Genomic DNA, 20302 nt, shown 5'->3' on the forward strand with positions numbered 1-20302 from the left:
TCATCTGGTATTTATATGTAGTGAAATATGATAGTGCTTGCCATGAAAAGGGGTCAGCACGGCCACTCATATGGACTGCAACCGTCCACATAGCCTTGTTTGGCAGGAAAATGATTATTTCTTGAGATAAAAGCGTTATTTCTTGACTTGCTTTCATCAGTAGTTGTGTCTGGTAACCCAGCAGGACAGCTGAGCTGTTGGGAACAATTCAAAATCTGCATTTGACACACTGCTCATTGGGCCCCTGCAAGTAAGATCATACACCAAAAGAGTTGGATCTAGTACTGATGTCATTGTCTGATGGGCATTTGGAAACATAGTATGAAAGAGCAGTACAATGGCTCTCTAGTAATTGTGAGCTGATTTTGTTGAGGCTTTCCACATGTGGAATAAAGGCCTTTTGCTTCTAGTTGGTGTTTGTAAACAGAGACAGAAATGAATGTAAGCTCCATCTAGAAGGCTGTGAAATAGTGTTGAACAGGGAGGAAGGTAAGTAGAAGCATAATATCATAACATTATAGAATAGTTTGAGTTCGGGGGGACCCTTAAAGGTCATCTAATCCAACTCCTCAATGAACAGGGACATCTACAGTAAGTACAGCCTACAACAGTAGGTCCCACCTAACCTTGAATGTCTCCAAGAAGGAAGAAATCCACCATCTCTCTGGGCAAGTCTGAGTGATATTTTGGGGTAAGATTTCTATCCAAATTTGTCTACATGGCTTGTTGGAAGCTCACTGTGAATATAGGGAGAGAAGAACAGAGATCAGTAGGGATCAGGGCAAGGACTTTAAGCCTTCTGCAAAATTGTAGACCTCCTTCTGCAGACATTTGATGAGCTACCATGAAGGTAGTTTTGGAGGGAGAAAAATACCTTGAGATGAGGCTTCTGAGCAGAGCAGCAGGACTCTGTGAACTCATATGTCTACTGAAACAAGTGTGGTAAAGCCAGACCTCCGTGTGATCCAGTGACAGGAAGGAATTCTTGTACAACATGAAGGAATTCCTGGACATTGTGGCAATGTAAGTGCTGATGGTCAAACAGGGAGAAGTGCTAAAGAAATACTGTATGTGTCTTTAGACATTGCTGTACAAATATGCGATGAATTCAGCATTTCTTTTTTATTTTCCATTGACTCTACGCAGGCTCAATCTTGTAAGTGACAAATGCTACTTATCAACAGAGTCAATGTTCAGCTTCCCTGGGTCTCAGGCTGGGGCTTCAAACCAGAGGCTTTTGCTAATACAGAGAAGAATCCCTCTGTGCTTGAGCTGTTTTTATTGCCGTCAGCAACACGACTGCTTTGAATTTCAGTCCTCGTTAATCCATGAATCAACAGGATATAGACAACTAAGAATTTTTTTCTTATGTTGGATGACTGTCCACCAGCAGTTGACCACAGTATAGTTTCAAACTAAGAGCGTTAGTCCCTCAGCCAGGAAGGAATAAATTGATGAATTGAGAAACCCAAACCCAACTGTTTTGATGAGCTCTGTGGCAGAAAGTTTCTCACTGAAGATCTGGGCAGTGGTGTCTGTAACTTGTTAGTGCTGAATGTTGCATTTGGTCAGGCAATGCTGCATGGCTTTCCTCAAAGGATGCTTGTTAGAAATTTTACTGTAACTACAGAAACGATGCTTCAAAGATACTCAAATGCAGAGCAGAATAACCAATCCTGCTAAAATCTAACAAAAACAGCTCCAGCTTTTTGTTCCCAGACGTGTTTGTTTCATGGAATTCCTTGGACAATTTCAGAAACTCAGCACTGATGAAATAGGCAGAATTTTAGCTGTTTCCAAATATAGTTGGAGCATTGTCTAATAGGGGAGTAACAACATCTACTCTTGTTGAAAGAAGACAGCTGAATTGACAGAAGCCCGTAACAGCTGAATCAGAGTCTACACATAATGAAATAAAGAGATAAAATGCTGCACAAGGCAGAAGATGAAAAGTCAGGACCTGACAAAATACGAACAAACCTTAAGGGTGCTTGTCTAAACATACAGGAGCTAATATGCTTTTTTTCAGTTGTCATTTCCAATTATGGAGCTATTTATAGTCCTACAACAAACCTTGCCTACGCTGGAGGATTTCTGTCAGTGAGATAAAACTGATCTATAAAATAAGTAGTCTGCAAAGGCAATGCATGCTGATTGCAGGGAACACACACGCTGTGCTGCCCACCAGCATATTCAGGTTGAGCGCTGGGACTTTATGCAGTCTTTCTTGTGTCCTGATGGCTGCCTGCAGCTTGAGGTGGTACCCCAGCCTCTGGGATGGGAAGCAGTTTGCAGGCTCAGTTGTCTACCCAGTTGGGCTCATGTTGTACATAAGAAGTGTGAGGTAAGTCTTCAGCTGATTTATCAGTACATTTAAACCTAGCTCTGTGTGGCTGTACCCAGGGTCGTTTCCCTTCAAGGTGAGTAACATTTCAGAAATTTGCACATCTTAATGACACCTTAGTGCCCTGATTTCTGCTGTATCTACTAGTGCATAACACTGCACTGCTCATATTTGCTCTCCTGTGTGATTCACTTCTGGTTCAGAATGTACTTGAAAAATGTAACAGGTAGAAACTGGAGAAAGGCATGGAGAGTCATCCTCTTCTTTTAAACCTCCCTAAAGTCTCCATCTGTCACTGCCAGAAGGAGCTGTGCCTGCTGTATATGGCTCCTCTTTATTCCCTGATTATAAAAGACTCTGTGAGTCTCCTCCAACCCACCATTCTGTCTTCGGGCTGTGTCTGTTCCTTTTGATTATTCTTTTTTTCCCCCATTTTATTTCTCTTAGCACCAGCTATTTAGTTTCTGCATCCCTTTTTTTACTTTGGGTTTTCTGCAAGTGGGATTTCTGGCAATGTCTACATCTGGCAAGCTACATCTGTTGCCCTGTTTGTTGGAGATGGGCAGGCTGCATGTTTTGATGAGTAATAGCCACAGATGAACGCCTGCATTCTGGTAGTTGCCAAAAAGTTATACAACTAAGATCCTGTGGTCTCTTAAGTTTTCTCTGAGCTGATCCTCTGGTGTAAAGAATGTTGTAGCGTTTGAAGCTTTTAAAATCTTTTACTTTTTCTCTCAGTGTACCAGTTGCTACCATTGGGCTATTAACTACCATTAAGTACACCATCCTGCTATTGAAAAAACGCATGACAGAATACCTTAGGTTGGTATCTGTCATTTGAACATTAAAATCTGGTTATTAGATTTTTAGGCCAAAATGTGATAGTCTGTTTTGTTGAACTTCTGTTTATGAGGCAATGGTGTGACTGACATTATGCAATAACTCCACAGAAGAGAACTGTCATGACACAAGTTAGGTCTATATAGCTCAACAAGAGCTATAATTCCCCCGTCTCCACACATTAAATGCTTATGCTAATGAGCTTTTATTAAGAAACATCCTGTTTCCACTGGACTCAGAAGAAAGGCTTGAAACATTTCTGAAAAGCTATCAGAGTCTATTTGAATGATCTGCCCCAAACTACTGAATGATCAAAGTTAAAAAAAAATGAAAGATAAGCATCTAATTATATTAGATACATTTCTATTTACTGAATCTTAAAACTTTCTACATGTAAACTTCACTACTGGGATTTGGCATGTGGGCAAACTGAGGAACAAGGAAGTAAAGGAGTTTGTCATCATTAAGTATTTAAGAACACTTAGGTTCCCTATTCAGTGCTGTATGTACTTGCCTTACTGCCTACTTCTTTAACAGCATAAAATATTTACCTGGGAGAAAAACCATAATCTTCTGCTGGGAAGAATCTTTCTAATCCAGATTTTGAAACACAAATCAAGGATGTTTTGCATGTTGTTTCTCAACAAATAAATGGCATTGCTTTTTGTTTCTTTATTAAGATATATTGGTTTTTTCTTCCTCATAACATGGGATTTGTTCACATGACTTTCAAGGATAAAGAAATCAGACAGGAGCTACCATTAAACATTGTTTTATTGTATTATTTAATGTACATGCAGAATTAAAAAAGTGTCAGTTATATCTGTAAGCATATAACAACAATGTAACTGTCTCGGATCAATGTATTGGATTAGGGACTAATAAATCTAAGTGAACAGACATCTTTCAGGATATACAGTTTATATGGTAAATCAAGAAAGTTTTCTTCAGAATGATCTTCCTCATAAAAAGATAAAATATATCTTGTTTAAAATCTTACTTGGTTTCAATACTGAAAAAAAAATCTATAATTGTACACTCTCCATTATGTACATAGAAAAACATAAAACTATATCCATACCAGTGTCTGTTTTAAATGCAAACAATAGTAGTTAATAGCTTTGTAACTTTTTGTGCACATTTTCCCCTCTTCCCTCCCTCTCTCCCTCCCTCCCACCCCCATTAAAAAAATGCAGCATTTCCTAAAGTTCTCAATGCTTTGGCAGAAATGCAACTGCAGGCACTCCCATGTTAGGTAAAGCAATATGTGAAATATCAGCGCTAGATAAAAAAGCTGCAGGTGTACCAGACAGCTCCGTGCTCAATCCCAAGGGCCAAAGCCTGCCCTCTTGGAGGTCAAGGACTGGTTTGCAGTAGATGCCAACCAGAACAGGCTCAGACCCCAGGCTGGTTACAATAAAGCTGATCAGCCTCACAACTCTTTTTACAAAAGCTTCACGCAAACCACATGAGGATACAGGTCGTATCTCTCAACACAGTACTATCACGAGGGCAAAAAGCTTCTGCAGGTCACAGCATCAGAATGCGTGGCAAGGGCTTTGCCTTGTAGGCCTTGCACCTTGCTGCATAGGCTAGGTGCATAAGCTGCTTGACACAACACCCTCCATTTAAGACTTTCTGATGTTGCAGCACAGCTAAAACCAGACTAACTCACGATGTGAAGTTTCTAAACCATCTCTCCCGATGGATTAGTTTAGACTCAGCAAGGCGTCTTCTGAAAATAGTGTGTGCTAGTGGCATGCTGACTTCTGCTGATAGGAAAGTTTTTTAAAGCTCACAGGAAAATTTCTCTCAGAGGCAGCCCCTCCTTGGCATTTTGTGGCTTGTGTTTGGCACACCTTCATGTTTCTTGTAACTCAGGGTTATCTCTGGCATACTTTTATACTGAATACTCTGGAAAAAAATGAAGCCTACGAGATAAGCACCTAAATGCTAACTAAAGGATGTGTCATAAGTCACAGTCAGGAAAACATTTCCAAAATGACCAGTTTTAGTTTACAACTTCACTTTGCTTCTACAATTTAGCGAAGGCTGAGAAACAAGTGGCTGCAAACTTCCAAGAAAGAATGAGATACAAAGGCACTAGAAGCCTTTTTATGGATGTGCAAAGCTTTCACATGTCAATGTCTCCAACCTGATGAAGCGTTAGTTTTTCAGGACATGCATTAATTAAGTAAATTGTTTACTTAACCAGTGTATTCATAATGCACCATACCTGACCATGACTGCAAATCGCTGTAGTCAACTGACTATATAATGGAAAAAGAACATTCTGCTAAAACCTGCCAGCTTGTCATGTTTATTCTGCTGCAGCAGCTTTATACTCTTTGGCCACAATAAAATGAATGTCATTACAGTGTTGGAAAGCATTTTTGTCATTCTTTGGTAACTCTGTGGATTTATCTTACAAGGAATGAACAGTGAGATAAAAAGGCATCCAACAACATTTCAGTCTCTGAATTGAACAGCCAGCAAAATGATATGCAGCTGTCATAGAAGAATAGCCATTTAAGGTTAATTTGAAATGCAGACTGAAAAGAGAGGAAGAAAAACAACACAATAGGCAAGAAGTCCAGTAAGAATACATTGTAAAAAAGGAAACTGAGCAAGTGATATTTTGTTTTGGGCCAGTATATCCACCAGTTGCTGTATGTTGCTTTGGGAAATGTGAAACTGGCACCAAAACACCCCAAACAACACAAAACTCCCACCCTCTCTCCAGGCTGATGGTGCTTTTTGAAATGTCCCTCAAATTTCTTTCTGTACTGTGGCTCGGATGCTGCTGAACACCTTGCCCATAGCCTCAAACAGTGGGTCGCAGAATGTGTGGATGCAGATAGAATAGACACGGCTAATGCACTGGATCTCAATCAGGTAGCTCCTGATGCATGGCACCACCGCCCAGATGTGCAGGAATGACAAGATAGCAAAGTAGATGCCCCAGATGAGTGCCATGGGAATGCCAAAGATTGCTGACAGTAAGCGATAAAACCAGTATTTTGTTACAGTGAAAGTGGTAAAACTGGCCTTCCAAATCCCATCAAAGCTGTGTGTTCCTTCTGGCTCAGCAATCACGTCTTCAAAATCAATCTGCAGCAAAGAGCACAAAAATCAGGTCAGTCAGACATCTTCATCAAAGTGTGGAATCCAGGAAGCCCTGCCTCAAAAGCAATGATCGCCTGCAACAAGTACTGAAGGTCCTTACATCCCAACGTGAGTTAACCCATTTTAAAATATCATCTAAGCCATGAGTAAGTCTTGTCTTTTTTTTCCCCACTGATCATAAGTAAGCCTTAACAGCTAGCTCAAAACTAGATATCTGACTTTTAGACAGAGAAGAACCATCCAAGAAACTGAATATTTTGTCGTCCTCTCCTGCAACCTTAAGTGTGCTAAAGAGATGAGCAAGGTGATAGAATCATTATGTTTTCTTTGTCTAACTTAACCATCTCACATCTTTCTAAATGGAACAAATGCAGTCACTGCTTTGACATTTAACACATCAATAAAACGTGTTTTATTTGTCTGAATTTTTCCACCTTCCCTTATATAGTATTGCTGAATTTTGACAGTGAACAAGTGTTGAGGACATCTAAATATACTTTGAAATAGGCATAGATAGCTGTTGATTGGCTGAAAAACAAAGTGTTGGATTTAGATCTGCCTAAGATGGAACTTCTCTTTATTGTAAAAGAGTGAGGGAGTCTGCAATTTTATTAAAAGTAAGAAGGCTCTTCACAGTTGAGCCATTTTGTTCTAACCTGCTCTGTTTATGTGATAACACTGTTAGTGAGAGACACAGTCAGGATAACATATTAATATTTAGAAGGAACACACTCTTCCACATATTTCATAGTTTTGAATATTATTCATAAACCGTTCACAAAGTCAGCTAAGGAAGCAGTACATTCCAGCATACATATTTTACCACTCTCTGTTGAAATATTGAGCTTTTCAGGAAGCCTAATTGTCATAACATTTCTATTAGAAAATTAACAGAATTACGATGATAGTTCGGGTCCGTGTCACACAAACATGTTTGATATAATCCACAATACAGGATATTTAATTTAGGCAGCAAAACAAATTGCATAGGTACTGCATACAACAGGAAAAAGAACACCATCAAATTATACCTCTCTAAGAAATGAAATCATTGTTTAACTTAGATGAAAGAAAAAAGAAAATACATTCCTGGGACTGAATCCCAATGTTCAATGCTACTGCTGCCATAAGTTTAGATTTACAGAAGCAGATTAAGTATCATATGGACCAGAGGTCTCAGAAACTCAGGCAACAGTACCTTAGCATGTTGGAAGGACATGAATATAAATATACTCAGTGTATCACCTATGCTGTAGGAAAAGGCTCAAAATAAGTTCTATTAAAATATAGACCGAAGTTGAAAAAAAAAGCAAAACTTCCTCCCTTTCTCTCACTGAGTCTTCAATTGAGTTCAGTTGAGTTCTTCAACGAGAGCTGTTGGAGAGGGTCCAGAGGAGTGCTACAAAGATGATCAGGAGACTGGAGCACCTCCCCTACAAAGACAGGCTGAGAGAGCTGGGCTTGTTCAGCCTGGAGAAGAGAAGGCTGCGGGGTGATCTCATTGCAACCTTCCAATACCTAAATGGAGCCTACAAACAGGAGGGAAGTCAACTTTTTACAAGGGTAGATGATGGCAGGATAAGGAGAAATGTTTTTAAGTTGAGGGAGGGAAGTTAGGTTGGATATCTAGGGATATCAGGCTGCCCAGAGAGGTTGTGGATGCTCTGTTCCTGGAGGTATTCAAAGCCAGGTTGGATGGGACCTGGGCAGCTTCGTCTAGTATAAAATGTGGAGGTTGGTGGCCCTTCTTGTGGCAGGGGGGTTGGAGATTCATGATCCTTGAGGTCCCTTCCAACCCAAGACATTTCTGAATCAGTTGTGATATCAGACATCTTGAATGCCTAACGTCACGCAGGTTTAACTCACTGTATTACTGGGCCTCAACGTCACTATGTCTGCTCTGGCCAGTGCATCTCTCCAGACATCAGATAAAGTAAACTATAAACCTTCTGTTCTTTATCTGCTGCTTTATCTTAATGTGGCTTTAGTGATTTGAAAGTGATAGGTGATTCTTCTGGATAGGAATTCATCATCACCATCACAACTAAAGTTAGCATTCAGATTGAAATACAGAAATCAAGAGTAAGATCTGCACTGGCTGAGTACCCAACAAACACACCACAGCTCCGTGCGCTTCTCTGTTAAGAGATTAAAGTCTATCTGGAATTTCTGAAACTGAACACAGTAATCTTAAAATAATAGCTACAAAAACAGATATTGAAACAGAGATGAAGTGACAATTCTCTCCTGCACTCCTTCTACACATACAAAATGGTCTGCACTTCTGTAGGTCACATGTGTGACTTTTTGGTACAGATCTTGGAAAATACTTTAATGGAAACTGGTGTAGAAAAAAGCATATATAACACCACATCCACTGCTGAATGAAGATGGGAAATTTGAAATTATTTGGGTTTTGGAATTTCAGTGTGGGCAACACTAAAACTCTGGTAGAAATAACTCTGATTCTGGGAAGAACTTTACAGACAGTATGTTCTATATTTTCATTGTGGCCTGATTAGATATAGAAGTTCACACCTGGGGACTAAATAACTGACACAATATTAGCTTTATGAAATATATTGGCCATAAAATACTTATATGAATTGGTCCTTAGAAGTTAGCTGTCATTCATAGCAAGAAACCTTCCAGGATGTACCGTGGTTTATTGTATTAAATGAAACAATCAGATGTCCTTGTATCAATTAACTGTATTTTAGGGTTGCATTACAACAGAATGAAGAAGAAAAGGTTGTAGATTTGCATATAGAGAAGTTGATATTATCTCTTGATGATGGTATCCAATTGTCTTAGACTGATTCTCAAGAACAAATAAGTTTGCAAGAACTGCATATTATTCACTGAAATCAATCTTATTCAACTGAGTGCACGTGCTGACAACGTATGCTTGATTTTATTTACTTTTTGAAATATGCCAGCAAGCATGTTTACAGTATCAGTTTCTGCAGCTATTCAAAAGCATTGTAGCCCATATCATACAGTTGCTCATTTTCAAGGCAAATGGGCTCTTGGCTTATTATCATCATTAGCCTTGAAACTAGATAACAATATACAGATGATGACAAAAAAGGAAGATGACTTCAGCATAGAAAATAGACTCTCAGAAAATGATACTACACGAAGACTTCATTTTTTTCTCATAGGTTTCCCATAGCCCTCATACTCAAAAACTTCTGGTAATTTTTTGTGTGCATCTCACTAGCTGATGCTGTGCTAACTGGCAGAGACAGTTTGTGCACATAACTATCAAACAGCAGTTCAGTACATCAAGGACTATTCAGGGTTCTGCCTAAAGTCTTTTTTATTTAGCTCAGTTATGACAGGGTCTATCCTGCATATTTTCAGCTAGCTGATAAGAGAAATGTTAAATTACCAGGAAAGCAGCTTTCCACGGAGCTTTTTTATGGTTATGTGTTCAGCTAAGTGGGACCTATTTTTATCTGCAAAGCATATTTTTGACATGTAAAAAGAAACCATAAGTTAATGTAAATCTCCTAGAACATTGCAAATGAATAATAAGACTGCGTGTAATTTAATTCCTTGTAAATAATTAATTACAGTGAATACTGAGAAATGGAAGCTGGAAAACTCAACAGTTTTCAGATCACATAGTAAATTTTCTATGATAGTGTTTCTCAAAAGCAGATGGTTTTAGTCTGCTGCTGTGTACCTCAAGATATTCAGAGAGTTAATCCTGGGGAGCCAACAAAAGAATCAGATCACAACACATTTCCAGATGGACTGCACTGTCCTCATTCCAGGAGTTGATGCTAATATTAGAACATTCATGATATATCCTTGGCCAGGGTTTCTGAACTCAAGTCAGACACAGTTGTCCTAAGAGTACTTGGGAATCAATCCGTCTGTTAGTTGGTAATAACAGTGCATTCATGCCACCAACAGTCATCAGGAGTTGGTGGAGCACGTTGGTGGAGTAATTTTAACAGTGCTATGGACATTCTTACCAATGCATATAGATGGTGCTGTAAGAGCTATACCTAATGTGTCACTACTGCACATTTTCCATTTTGTTATTCCTCAAGTTCCGTGTTCCCCAGTGCTCCACTTTGAATAAAGGAAATACCAAACTGAGCCAAAGAGTGAAAAGACAGAAAGACAGCCTGGCAGCTCTAAAAAACTCTCAGATAAAGTGAACCTGTTGTCTGTCTACAGGCCACAATAATTTTATGGAAATTACATGTATGTCAAGAGTCTGGCTACAAAGGAAATGCGGTACTGTCCAAAATTAGGCTTACTCTGAAGAGCACAGAGCCTAAATCAAGGCAGGCAGTGAGTTGAGGTAAGCTGGGTTCTTCCGCATCTCAGCTGCTAACAGATCACATATGAATTCCTGGCTGGGAATGGTTCCAATTGTTTCACCATTCGGGCAGTATAGATAACTCCCGCACTGCAGGAACTCAGACATCACCCAGATTCTTCCTGCATTGAGCCACTCCCATGAAAGATCCTGTTTTTATCTCACAGAGATCCGTCCTCTGCAAGCAACATAGAGTATAGGTGGACAGATGCGCTTTGTCTTGCTAAGGGTTATAATTCATTTAGTTACACCATTCTCAGCCTCTTCTACCATTCTCCTCTGTAGTCCAGTCCAGCAGCACTCAGCAATGCTGAGTGTCATCAGGCTGATAATGAGAGTCCAAATGAACTAAGTAAAGTAAAAATAGGAGTGACAGGAGAAAGAGAGGTGGCCAGAAATGGGATTCTAGGGAAGAAAGACACTTCACAGTTCTCCACTGATTTCTGGAAATGGACCTAACTGACTCGCAAGGATAAGAAATGCTCATTTAGGGTATTTTCACAACTCCACTTTTATCAAAGCATCAAGTACATGTAAACCTGTGATGGATTCTGTTTCATTTACATAAAGACATACTTAGGTTAGCCATAGGTCCTGCTCTGAAGATTACATACTCAGTGTATAGTTTGTTCCTTTGGAGCTGTCAGGGTGTACTCTAAAATAATTGTGACTTATTTGCTAGGCTAATGAAAATACAGGCACATTCACTTGTGACAAGGACAGAAGCAAAGGAAATTTGTTGCAACCCTTTATAGAACACTAATAATTCACAACAGCTGCCCGCTTCATCCAGAGGTATCAAACGCTATTAACTTCTGTTCCATGCCTACAAGACACTTCCTGACTTCAGCTATTCTTTGTTTCCTACTATTCAGATTGGTAAAGCCAGTTTTTACATTGCTTGAAGCTTTTGTCTGATTCTGCTGTGAGAATTATTGTAGCTTTTGCTCTACGTGTGTTTATTAAACTTCTATCAGGAAATTAAGGAATCTCCTTTGATTCTTAAAGAGACTTATTTACAACAAAGGGAAATGGTATGGAAAAGTTTCTTTGTTTTCAAAGCCTGTTTAAAGCAAATACCTATTAATTAAAGAAACTTAACACTGTGAATTTATTGTTTTTCTAAGAAACACAACAACCAACCAATCAACAAAAATCCCAACAGCTGAGTCAAGATTCTATGCCTTATACAGGAAAATAGTTATTATGTATGAAAATAGCTAACTTTGTCATGTTGGTCCCTATGAATCAAATCTGGCAGGCTCTAAAGGTATGTCAAACTCCATCCTCTAACTGCCTACATAAAGATTATGCTTCTCCTCAAAATCTGTGCTTTGAGGTATCAATTCCATTGAAAATTTACTGTACTGAGTCTATAAGAAATATATACACATATATTAAGGCCATGAGCATTTTATGAAGGCTTTGGCCTAGGCCACATTTCTGTGAATGTAACTACAATGACTCAAACTGCTGTGTGCAGTATCTGTGTGCTGCAGCTGTGCTCCTACCACACAGCCTGCAGAGACAGGCACCACTGGGAAGGAACTCAACCAGGAGCTCAGCATGTCAGTGTTTCTGAGCGCTATCAATACCTTTTGGAGTCAGTGAAAAGACACCAGGGTCCTTATTGCATCTCTTCTGATTAATCACTGATATCTCCAATTGGGTAAACCACTTAAATGTATACACAACCTGAAAAATGGCAACTGTCTCACTGATGTCAATATGTTTAAATGTGCCAGACAAAGGCTACAGCCAAGCCAGACTGAAAGTTGGGTCCTTGATGAATAATTTACATACATGTATCACTTGTTTATACCTTAAAAAAGGTCACCTTTTCAGCAGCATCCATCTGGCAAACATTGACCTGCACTGTGTAAAGAAGCTGGTACTTTGTGCCTGAAAACATACAATTTGATGACATTTTACTAGGTGCTGTCAGGTGTGTCATAAAAAATACCTTAGATTGCGGTAAGGTGACTGCACAACATGAGCATCCAGCTGTATCCAGAAATGAGCCAGGTTTCATCTGACCATCATTAGGTGTTCAAACTGACTAATGAGATTTCATTACATTTCCTTTCTCCTTGTGTCTACTTCCCATCACAATGCAAGAACTAAGTGTTCTGCCCGTGGATCTCTTGATGGAGTGCAACTTTCCTGAATACTACAAAGAATGCTGAAAAAGCAAATCATGTTTTAACAAACAAGGACACTCATGTTGGAAAATAGAATCGAAGGACTGCACTCTTCTGACTAGAAAAGAAAACCATGTCCTGTCAGGAATTACCACTACTGCACAAGTAACAAATATTCAGATGGACTGTGAGCAATTTAATATAATGCCATGACTTAGAAAAGAGTCATGACTGCAAGATCACAATTTCACAACCTGAAAATCAATGAAAACAGCCAAAATTTGGTAATAATTACCAAGAGAACAAGCTCTGACCATGCTGAATTACTGATTACATACCAGGAAAGTCCATGTGATAGGCTGTCTTAGCAGACAGGCTCATCTAAATCTGTGGATGTATTCATGGGAAAAAAGTTGCTGTGGCAGTGGGTCAGCACTGAGGCAAGGAGGCATCCTCCAGAGACCTCGCTTGCCTGTGCTTCTTAGTATAGTCCAGCAGAAGGAAAGAATAGCAGCTTTAAGGAGACATCTGCATTCCGCTGAAACACAGTTAAGCTTCCTGTGCAGGTGGGGATATCACATCAGCCAGTTCCATGGAAAATAGTTTGGTGCTGTCAGTGAGCAGTCAGAAAACAAAGTGGCTGTTTTCATCCCTGGAAACTGAGCTGCTGGGAGGTGGTTGCAATTTTCCCCAAACGGAACTCTTACAAAGCTTTCTTCATTTTATTATTTGTTTCATGTTCCACATTTGATGTTTTTATCTATAGTAAAGAACTCTGGTATGCCTCTGTGTATGTGCATGTTCATGTGTTTCTCCATGTCTGTATGTTTAAAGATGCACACACATCAATATGAACAGGGAGGTAGAATTTGGATGATACTAAAAATAATGAGAGCTCTTTTATTGATTCTTCTAGGATCTGGAACTAACCAGGATTCAGAAACATTAGTAAAAGTACAGGTATTCTCTAAACAAATTTTTAGATGATTATGTTGCTTTGCGTTGGTAGTTTCACAAACCTGATATTAAGCTAATAAACTGCCGTAAGGGTTTTTAGAGCATGTCCATGTCCTGCTATGGACACTAATGGGAAATGGAACTACAGTGACCTCAGACTTCTTAGTAGCACATGGAGAGAGATGGGAACCTTCATTAGGGTGCTTAGATCCAGAACTGAATTTTTTTCTTTCTCTCATTTTTAAGTAAGTTAATGGGAAAAGACTCTTAACTATGTATACTACCCACATATGCATTCCTGTTAATTGCTGCAATTATTTTAGCACATCTGTGTGACCTGTTCACTTCCCTCATTTCTGTCTGGATTGCTTACTGCTGACAGCGAGCATGCAGTGTGCCCAGCTAACTCTCTGTTACTGTCAAAGAGATTGTCCTCTGCATTTCTTCTGTTAGAACGTTCTCCTTCTACTGGAAGATCTTAAGTTACTGACCCTTAAATATGAGGCAACTATTTCTTTTATATTTCATAACGATCAAGATTATGCTGGTCTACAGTTATAGTCTTATCGTAAACTGCACTGGAAAAGAGATAAATGAAATCGGATTTCCTAAAATGATAGGAGACTTTGAGACTGAAGTCTACAGAAGATAATTTGATCTTGAGGGAAATGTGAATATGTTATTATAGTATTTGTTTGAGTTCTGAAAAGGTGTTTTAGAGCTTACAGAGGAAGTGTTGCAACCCTTCTATGAGGTTCTCTTGGCTTCTTGGAAACTCTGAGTTACATTCAGCACAGCAGGATTTTGGACAGGGAATGCGATGCTTTTACCTTTAGCTGCAGTAGTATCATCTTCTCACTTCTTATTTTGAGAAGCTGAATTTAACAGTTCCCATTTATTTGAAGTGGAAGTACATGGTTCAGATAAGTAGAATACAGACATGCCTCATTGAACAGCTCCACCAGTATCTATAGCATAACTCCTTGATTATCATGAATAAAACAGGATGCAAACTTCATCAGCTGATGTATTCACAAGAGTGGGCATAGTGGTAATGAGACTGTTCTTCTAAATACTAATCCGATGACATAATTTTGACAAGAATAATACTGCATAAAATTATGTTAGTTTTGAAACTATTAAAAAGCATTTTCATAAGAAATTTCCTAGAAAAAAAAATAAAGATACTTACAGAGTTAACCCTGGCCCTCCAAGCAATCAAATAAATTTAATGGCATAACTTATCTTCAAAATAAGAAATCAAATCTCTTTAGTTCTAGATCTTTGTTGTTGTTGTTGTTGTTGTTGTTTTTTAATTAAAGAACATCTAGAAAAGGCAAATGACCGTTCTAAATCAAACAGCTCAAAAAGTCAGTTGCTGATGTAGATTTCATCCCACTGCCTATTTGTTGCAAAGATATTTGAGGACAGTGGGAAACAGAAACCTTAGTTTAGAGCTACATTTCTCTTCTGCTTTCCAAACATCTCAAGTTTTATTGATTCATACATGTTCATTTATGTTTTTTTCTCTGTGTTGCTTATAATACACCAAAGATCAAATTCTCACTGGGGATCTCATGGCAAAGCCACTTTATCACACACACTTTCCCTGTTCCCACTGGAGAGTTTTAGATTTCAATACTTTTCTCAGTATTAGAGATCCTTACTTTCTGCAATGGAGATGGTTATTTTTGTCTGTAAATTGGGTTAAAAATTCTAAAATGAATTCAAATTCTTCTTAAATTTTCTAACATATAATCTGAATTATGTTGCACTTAACAGAAAGAAAAAATATTTGTCTTCTCTGAATACAAGGTAGTGTGCAATAAATTCTAACAAAAGGAAAACCCATGTTGAATAGCTGACTCTTTCTTCATTGTCATCAAGTGAACATTTTCCTATGGAGTTATGAGTCATGTTCATCATGTTAAGAAGGCAATGCATAAGGCTTTAATAATACTATACTCTTAAAGACAAACACTTTTGTTTGGGATTTGTGACTTGATTAGAATGAATTCATAATATTAAGGATATACAAAGATTTCATGTGTAACAATTTGGAAACTTCTAATTCCTGTGCAAGTAATCTGTTTCAGAATTCTCAGCCCTCACTCAGTTCCCCCACAAACTGGTTTTTGTAACAGCTTGAGCTTTAATCTCTGAATCCTACACTAGCCTTGGAGGAAATAGTTGGAACAGAATTGTATCATGCAGATAGCAAAACACTGGAATAGTGCTGCATTTTAAAATCTGAAACCCACAGTTGGCCATTTGTATGGTGCAAAGTTTAAGAATAATCTCCTTTGAATGCAGTTGTGACATGCTGAAACTGCACCAAGTGGAGAGAGACACACTCTCTGGGAGAACCACTCATCCTATCCTGTGGCTAGGCCTGAACAATGTGACACCAATCTTCCTCCGAGAGCACTCAACTATCTGAAGGGCAGAAGCTCTGTTCTCCCATGCTGTCACACCAGTGACAGCCCTCAGTGCCTTACCCTTCCTACCTCAGCAAAAACATTGGAACAGCACCCACTTTCCTTCCAGGAAAACCAGGAAAACCAGGCCTGGAGGTGTGAGACGGGGCCTGGTTGGGTCTCTGAGTGCTGTGCTCAGCACAACAGCGTGTGACCACATCTGTGAAGGATTTAGTAAATAAAATTGCAAATTGTTATTTTTTAAAATTATTTTATTTTTAATTTATTGGAAAGTTGTAGAAGTTGTAAATTGCTTTAAGCATGGCTCGGGATGGCTGAGCAGCACTGTGCTCACTAATGCCTACATCATGGTGTTGTGGTATTTGTCAAGAGCTGACTAAAAATTCCAGACTCAGCCTTGCAGTGAGCAAAGCTGCCCTTAACTGCATTGACTTTAAGTAAGAAGGCAGGAGCACAAGTTAAAACTTGGTACAAAAGTTCCACATTGCTACATCTGTAGCCAAGTACAGGATTTTTTATTTATTTTTATTTTTGTTATTTTTTTTTCCAGAGAAAAGGTCGCTTACACAACAGCAGCAGATAGACACTATTTATTAGAAACAAAATAATAATGTTCTGGATGGTACAGCGCAACACTAGAGGACTACAGGAAAGAATTGCAATCAGATGTGACCACACGTTCAATCTTTACCAGTCCAGGAGTAGAGTTTGTTGGGTTATGTACCTGGTCCATTCCTATCCTGAGCAAGAAGCGAGGAAGCACTGAGAAGCACAAGCCAGCCTCTCCAAGGGCTGCAGGAAAGCAGCCTCCTATGTTTCCTCCTAACAAACTCTGCAGATCTGGCCACAGACACTTTGAAAAACTTTGAACTGCAAGGAGTTGGAAGGCTGTAAGTTCAGCCACAATCTGGAAAACGCAAATATTGCACTGGAAAACAGGAAGAGCAAAGACTGTGCAAGACCTGAAAGAGAACTTCAGGCAACTTCATGTGAGGCCTAGGTCAATGGGGGAGGAAATGATAAATGAGAGAAAAAAAAAAAAAAGAATAATATTTCTGTTCTGCTGATTCCATCCCAACACACACAAACATAAGCTGTGGAATACAAGTCTAGAGTGGAATCTGCCATATGAAATAGATATAACTTTGAGGCAAATAGCTGTATAGTCAAGAAAATTTCTCTCAGAGAACTCCCAAATGCACAGAGGCTACTTCTCCCTTGCTAAATTCCTATTTTGCTTTCTTTATGACAGACAACTCCAGAAGCTGGTGCCTCAAGGAATGGGACCATGCTGCACATCGTTCGCATCCCAAGGTGATGCAGGAGGGCAGCCATATGAGGAAGAAACTGCTTCCTTTCTGCTCCCTGCTGAAGGAATTAGAACAGGAAGGAAACTCTGGTGGTTTTACTAGATTGTGCTTCCTCCTGCATGGAGCTGCCAACAGCTTTGAATGTGGACCTCAGCTTTCACACCACAAGGTCAGTAAAACCTCATTTGCATCCCTGTCTGAATACAGAGTCAGTTGCCTTCCCCACATTTCTATAAATCTGGCACAGCATTTAGTGTCCACTTGATATTATTTATTTAATAAAAATTTAATTTTTATTAAAGGGTCTGGATCAGGTCTCTCCCTCTTGCCTGGATTGTTCCCCTGATGCTGCCTGCCCCATTTATCTACTGTGAACAAAGCTGCAGATGATCTGTGTTGCACTCCAAGGGAACGTGCATTGCTTCTTACAAGCAAGTGTTATTTTTAAAATGTGCTATGGGAAGTATTTGAATGCAGCCAACACTGAGGCCTTTTAGAGAGCTGCTTACAGAGCAGATTCCTCGTTCTCTGTCTAATCATTTCTATTTCATGGTTGACTGATTTGTCCCTAGTTTCCATGCTATTGTGTCTCATAGTCAAGTGGCAAGAAATGCATTAAATTCTGGTTACAAAGTAGAAGGTTCTGAATCTAGAAAAAAGGCAATGGCCCTACACAAAATTGAGTTAAATCTGAGGCATACTTCAGGCTTTAAAAAAACCCTGAACAATTTTTTCTATCTTCCAGTACCCAAGACTCCTGTTACTCAGGTGCATTTATTACACTCTCTAGGTTACATGATGGAAGAGGTCATAGACTGGTGGTTGAGGTAGGAACTGAATCTTTGTCTTCTCAGTCAGAGTCTGCCCCCTAGGAACTGGATCTAGACTTTGCAGCTACTTCTAAGCTGAACCTGAAAGCAGTATCCAAACAAACTCAAAGTATAGCAAAATTCCTTTCTGTATTGGTAGGGTTGGGTCTAGTTACAAAATGCTTACACAAATCAAAGCGATTCTTATTTATCTTTGTGACAAGATGGGAAAATTTTGCTTTGAGATGTCCACTTTAAAAAAAAAAAAAGCTGCTGTTTTTATAATGCAAAATGAAAACTTTGTAGTGGACATTCATTTTGGTTCATCACTGTGTCTTGATGTGCTTCTGTGCACTACCAGGAGCTCATGGGTACAAGACATGGTACTGCTATTCTGGCTGCTTGCTGGTTCTCAATGAACGCATTTGATGGTCTGCAATTATCTTGGAGGGACATACTGAAAAGCTTGATTTTTCCATTCCTATAATTTTTATTCTTTAAATGTGCTTTGGATTATTGAATCTGCTAAGCTAACTTTCTTAATTATTGCCCTTGGAAGAGGCAGAAAAAGCAGGACAGGCTCTGCATGCCACTTCTTTTATGTCCATTAGGAGTTTTTTCCACCAGCAGCCTGCCTCTTGTCCCAGCAGGATCTTTCTCTCCCAGGCTAAGTCTGGACACTCGAATTCCGGCTTGCCTGGGGGCTGTGACTCATCCTTGGAAGGTCTGGTTGCTTTGGGGACTCCTTCTGTTGATGTACGCAATGAGCCATGAGGAAGCCTTGTTCTCCAGCTCCTACATTCCTGCTACCCAGCTGCTCCTCCATGGGTAGCAGATAAAATAATTGTTCCCTCCTTCCTAACATCAAGCACTTTAATGGAAGTTTCGTACCCTTAGGCAGTGGTACAGATGATTTTTCCCCCCTAAACAAATGGAAATTTCATCCCTTTTCTTTCTAGATCTTGGACAATGGCTCTCTAACAAAAGAGACAGCCCAAATTCCTATTCTTGATCCAGCAACGTGGCCAGTCATACTCAGCACCTCCAAGCTGTTTAGAAGTCAGTGGAATTTGAGGTTACTCAAGACCTCTCTGCATTGTCCGCACATGGCACAAATCATGCTCCTGACATACATTTAGGAACTGGATTCCAACCTTTTTACCCTCCGGAAACAATACAACACTTATCTTTTTTTAAGAACAAGTCTTCTTGCTCTACAGCCCCAACGCTCAGGGAGCCCATGCTGGGCGCTAAGCACCCCGGTGGCTTTCTCACCCACTGCGACTGACTGGGCAGCCCTTGGTTTTGCTGGGTCCTAACAAGCTCAAGTGACAGTGTCCCTGGTTTTCACACAAACAGCATAAAATTCTCCCTCAGCCCCATGATTTTTCCGACCAAAATGAGTCCAAGCAAAAATCTCCGTCACTCCAGATTTATCAGAACTGTCCAACTGAGCTAAAAACCAGAAGAAAAACTCTAGAAAGAGTTTTGCCTAACTTCCTTTTCTTATTTCCCGAGAGAGGGAAAAACAGCACGGAAATGAACATAAACCGAACCAACCAAACGAAGCCAAACCACCTCTGCAGCCGCTGGGCCGAGGGAAACCCGTCCCGCGGCTCAGCCGGGCTGGAGCCGCCTGCTCGGGGTCCGCAGCCGCGGGCACACGGCTCGGGGCAGCGCAGCTCGGAGCCTCCCCTCTCGCTTCAACGCCGAAAAGAAATTGCGAGCTGCTCCCTCCTTCCCTCCCTCCCGGAGCAGGTGGAGGGAAGCGGTCCTCCCGTCCCGGCCCTCACCTTCACCACGTCGTCGTTGAGGTGCTTGGGGTCGCGGTTGACCAGGTCGATCTCCTTGGTGTGCACGTCGCGCACCGCCTTCTCGCTCAGTTCGTCTGCCATCATCTTGTTGTTGGGCTTGTAGATGTTGCCCTGCTCCCTGACGGGCGCCGCGTACAGAAAGCCCTGCGGGAGGGAGAGCGGCCGGAGGGCAGAGCCGGCGGGG

The 20302-nt window shown here is 40.1% G+C and overlaps 1 protein-coding gene across 1 annotated transcript; it reads right to left on the bottom strand.

Annotated features, from left to right (window-relative positions):
- Positions 1-3940: 3940 nt before the first annotated feature.
- Positions 3941-20296, bottom strand: CAV1 (caveolin 1). Its single transcript, XM_010706728.1, has 2 exons — positions 20098-20296; positions 3941-6295 (listed from the first exon to the last, which is right to left on the bottom strand). The coding sequence occupies exons 1-2, from the start codon at positions 20200-20202 to the stop codon at positions 5954-5956; spliced, it is 447 nt and encodes a 148-aa protein (XP_010705030.1). The 5' UTR covers positions 20203-20296; the 3' UTR covers positions 3941-5953.
- Positions 20297-20302: the final 6 nt, after the last annotated feature.

Source organism: Meleagris gallopavo, chromosome 1 (assembly GCF_000146605.3).
Source record: "Meleagris gallopavo isolate NT-WF06-2002-E0010 breed Aviagen turkey brand Nicholas breeding stock chromosome 1, Turkey_5.1, whole genome shotgun sequence".
Lineage (NCBI taxonomy): Eukaryota > Metazoa > Chordata > Aves > Galliformes > Phasianidae > Meleagris > Meleagris gallopavo.

What these genes read in the sequence shown, in the direction of transcription:
- CAV1 (XM_010706728.1), bottom strand. Translation starts at nt 20,202, where the DNA reads ATGATGGCAGACGAACTGAGCGAGAAGGCGGTGCGCGACGTGCACACC. An exon ending in TCAACGACGACGTGGTGAAG is followed by an intron (nt 6,296 to 20,097) that starts GTGAGGGCCGGG and finishes TCTTTGCTGCAG; the next exon opens with ATTGATTTTGAAGACGTGAT.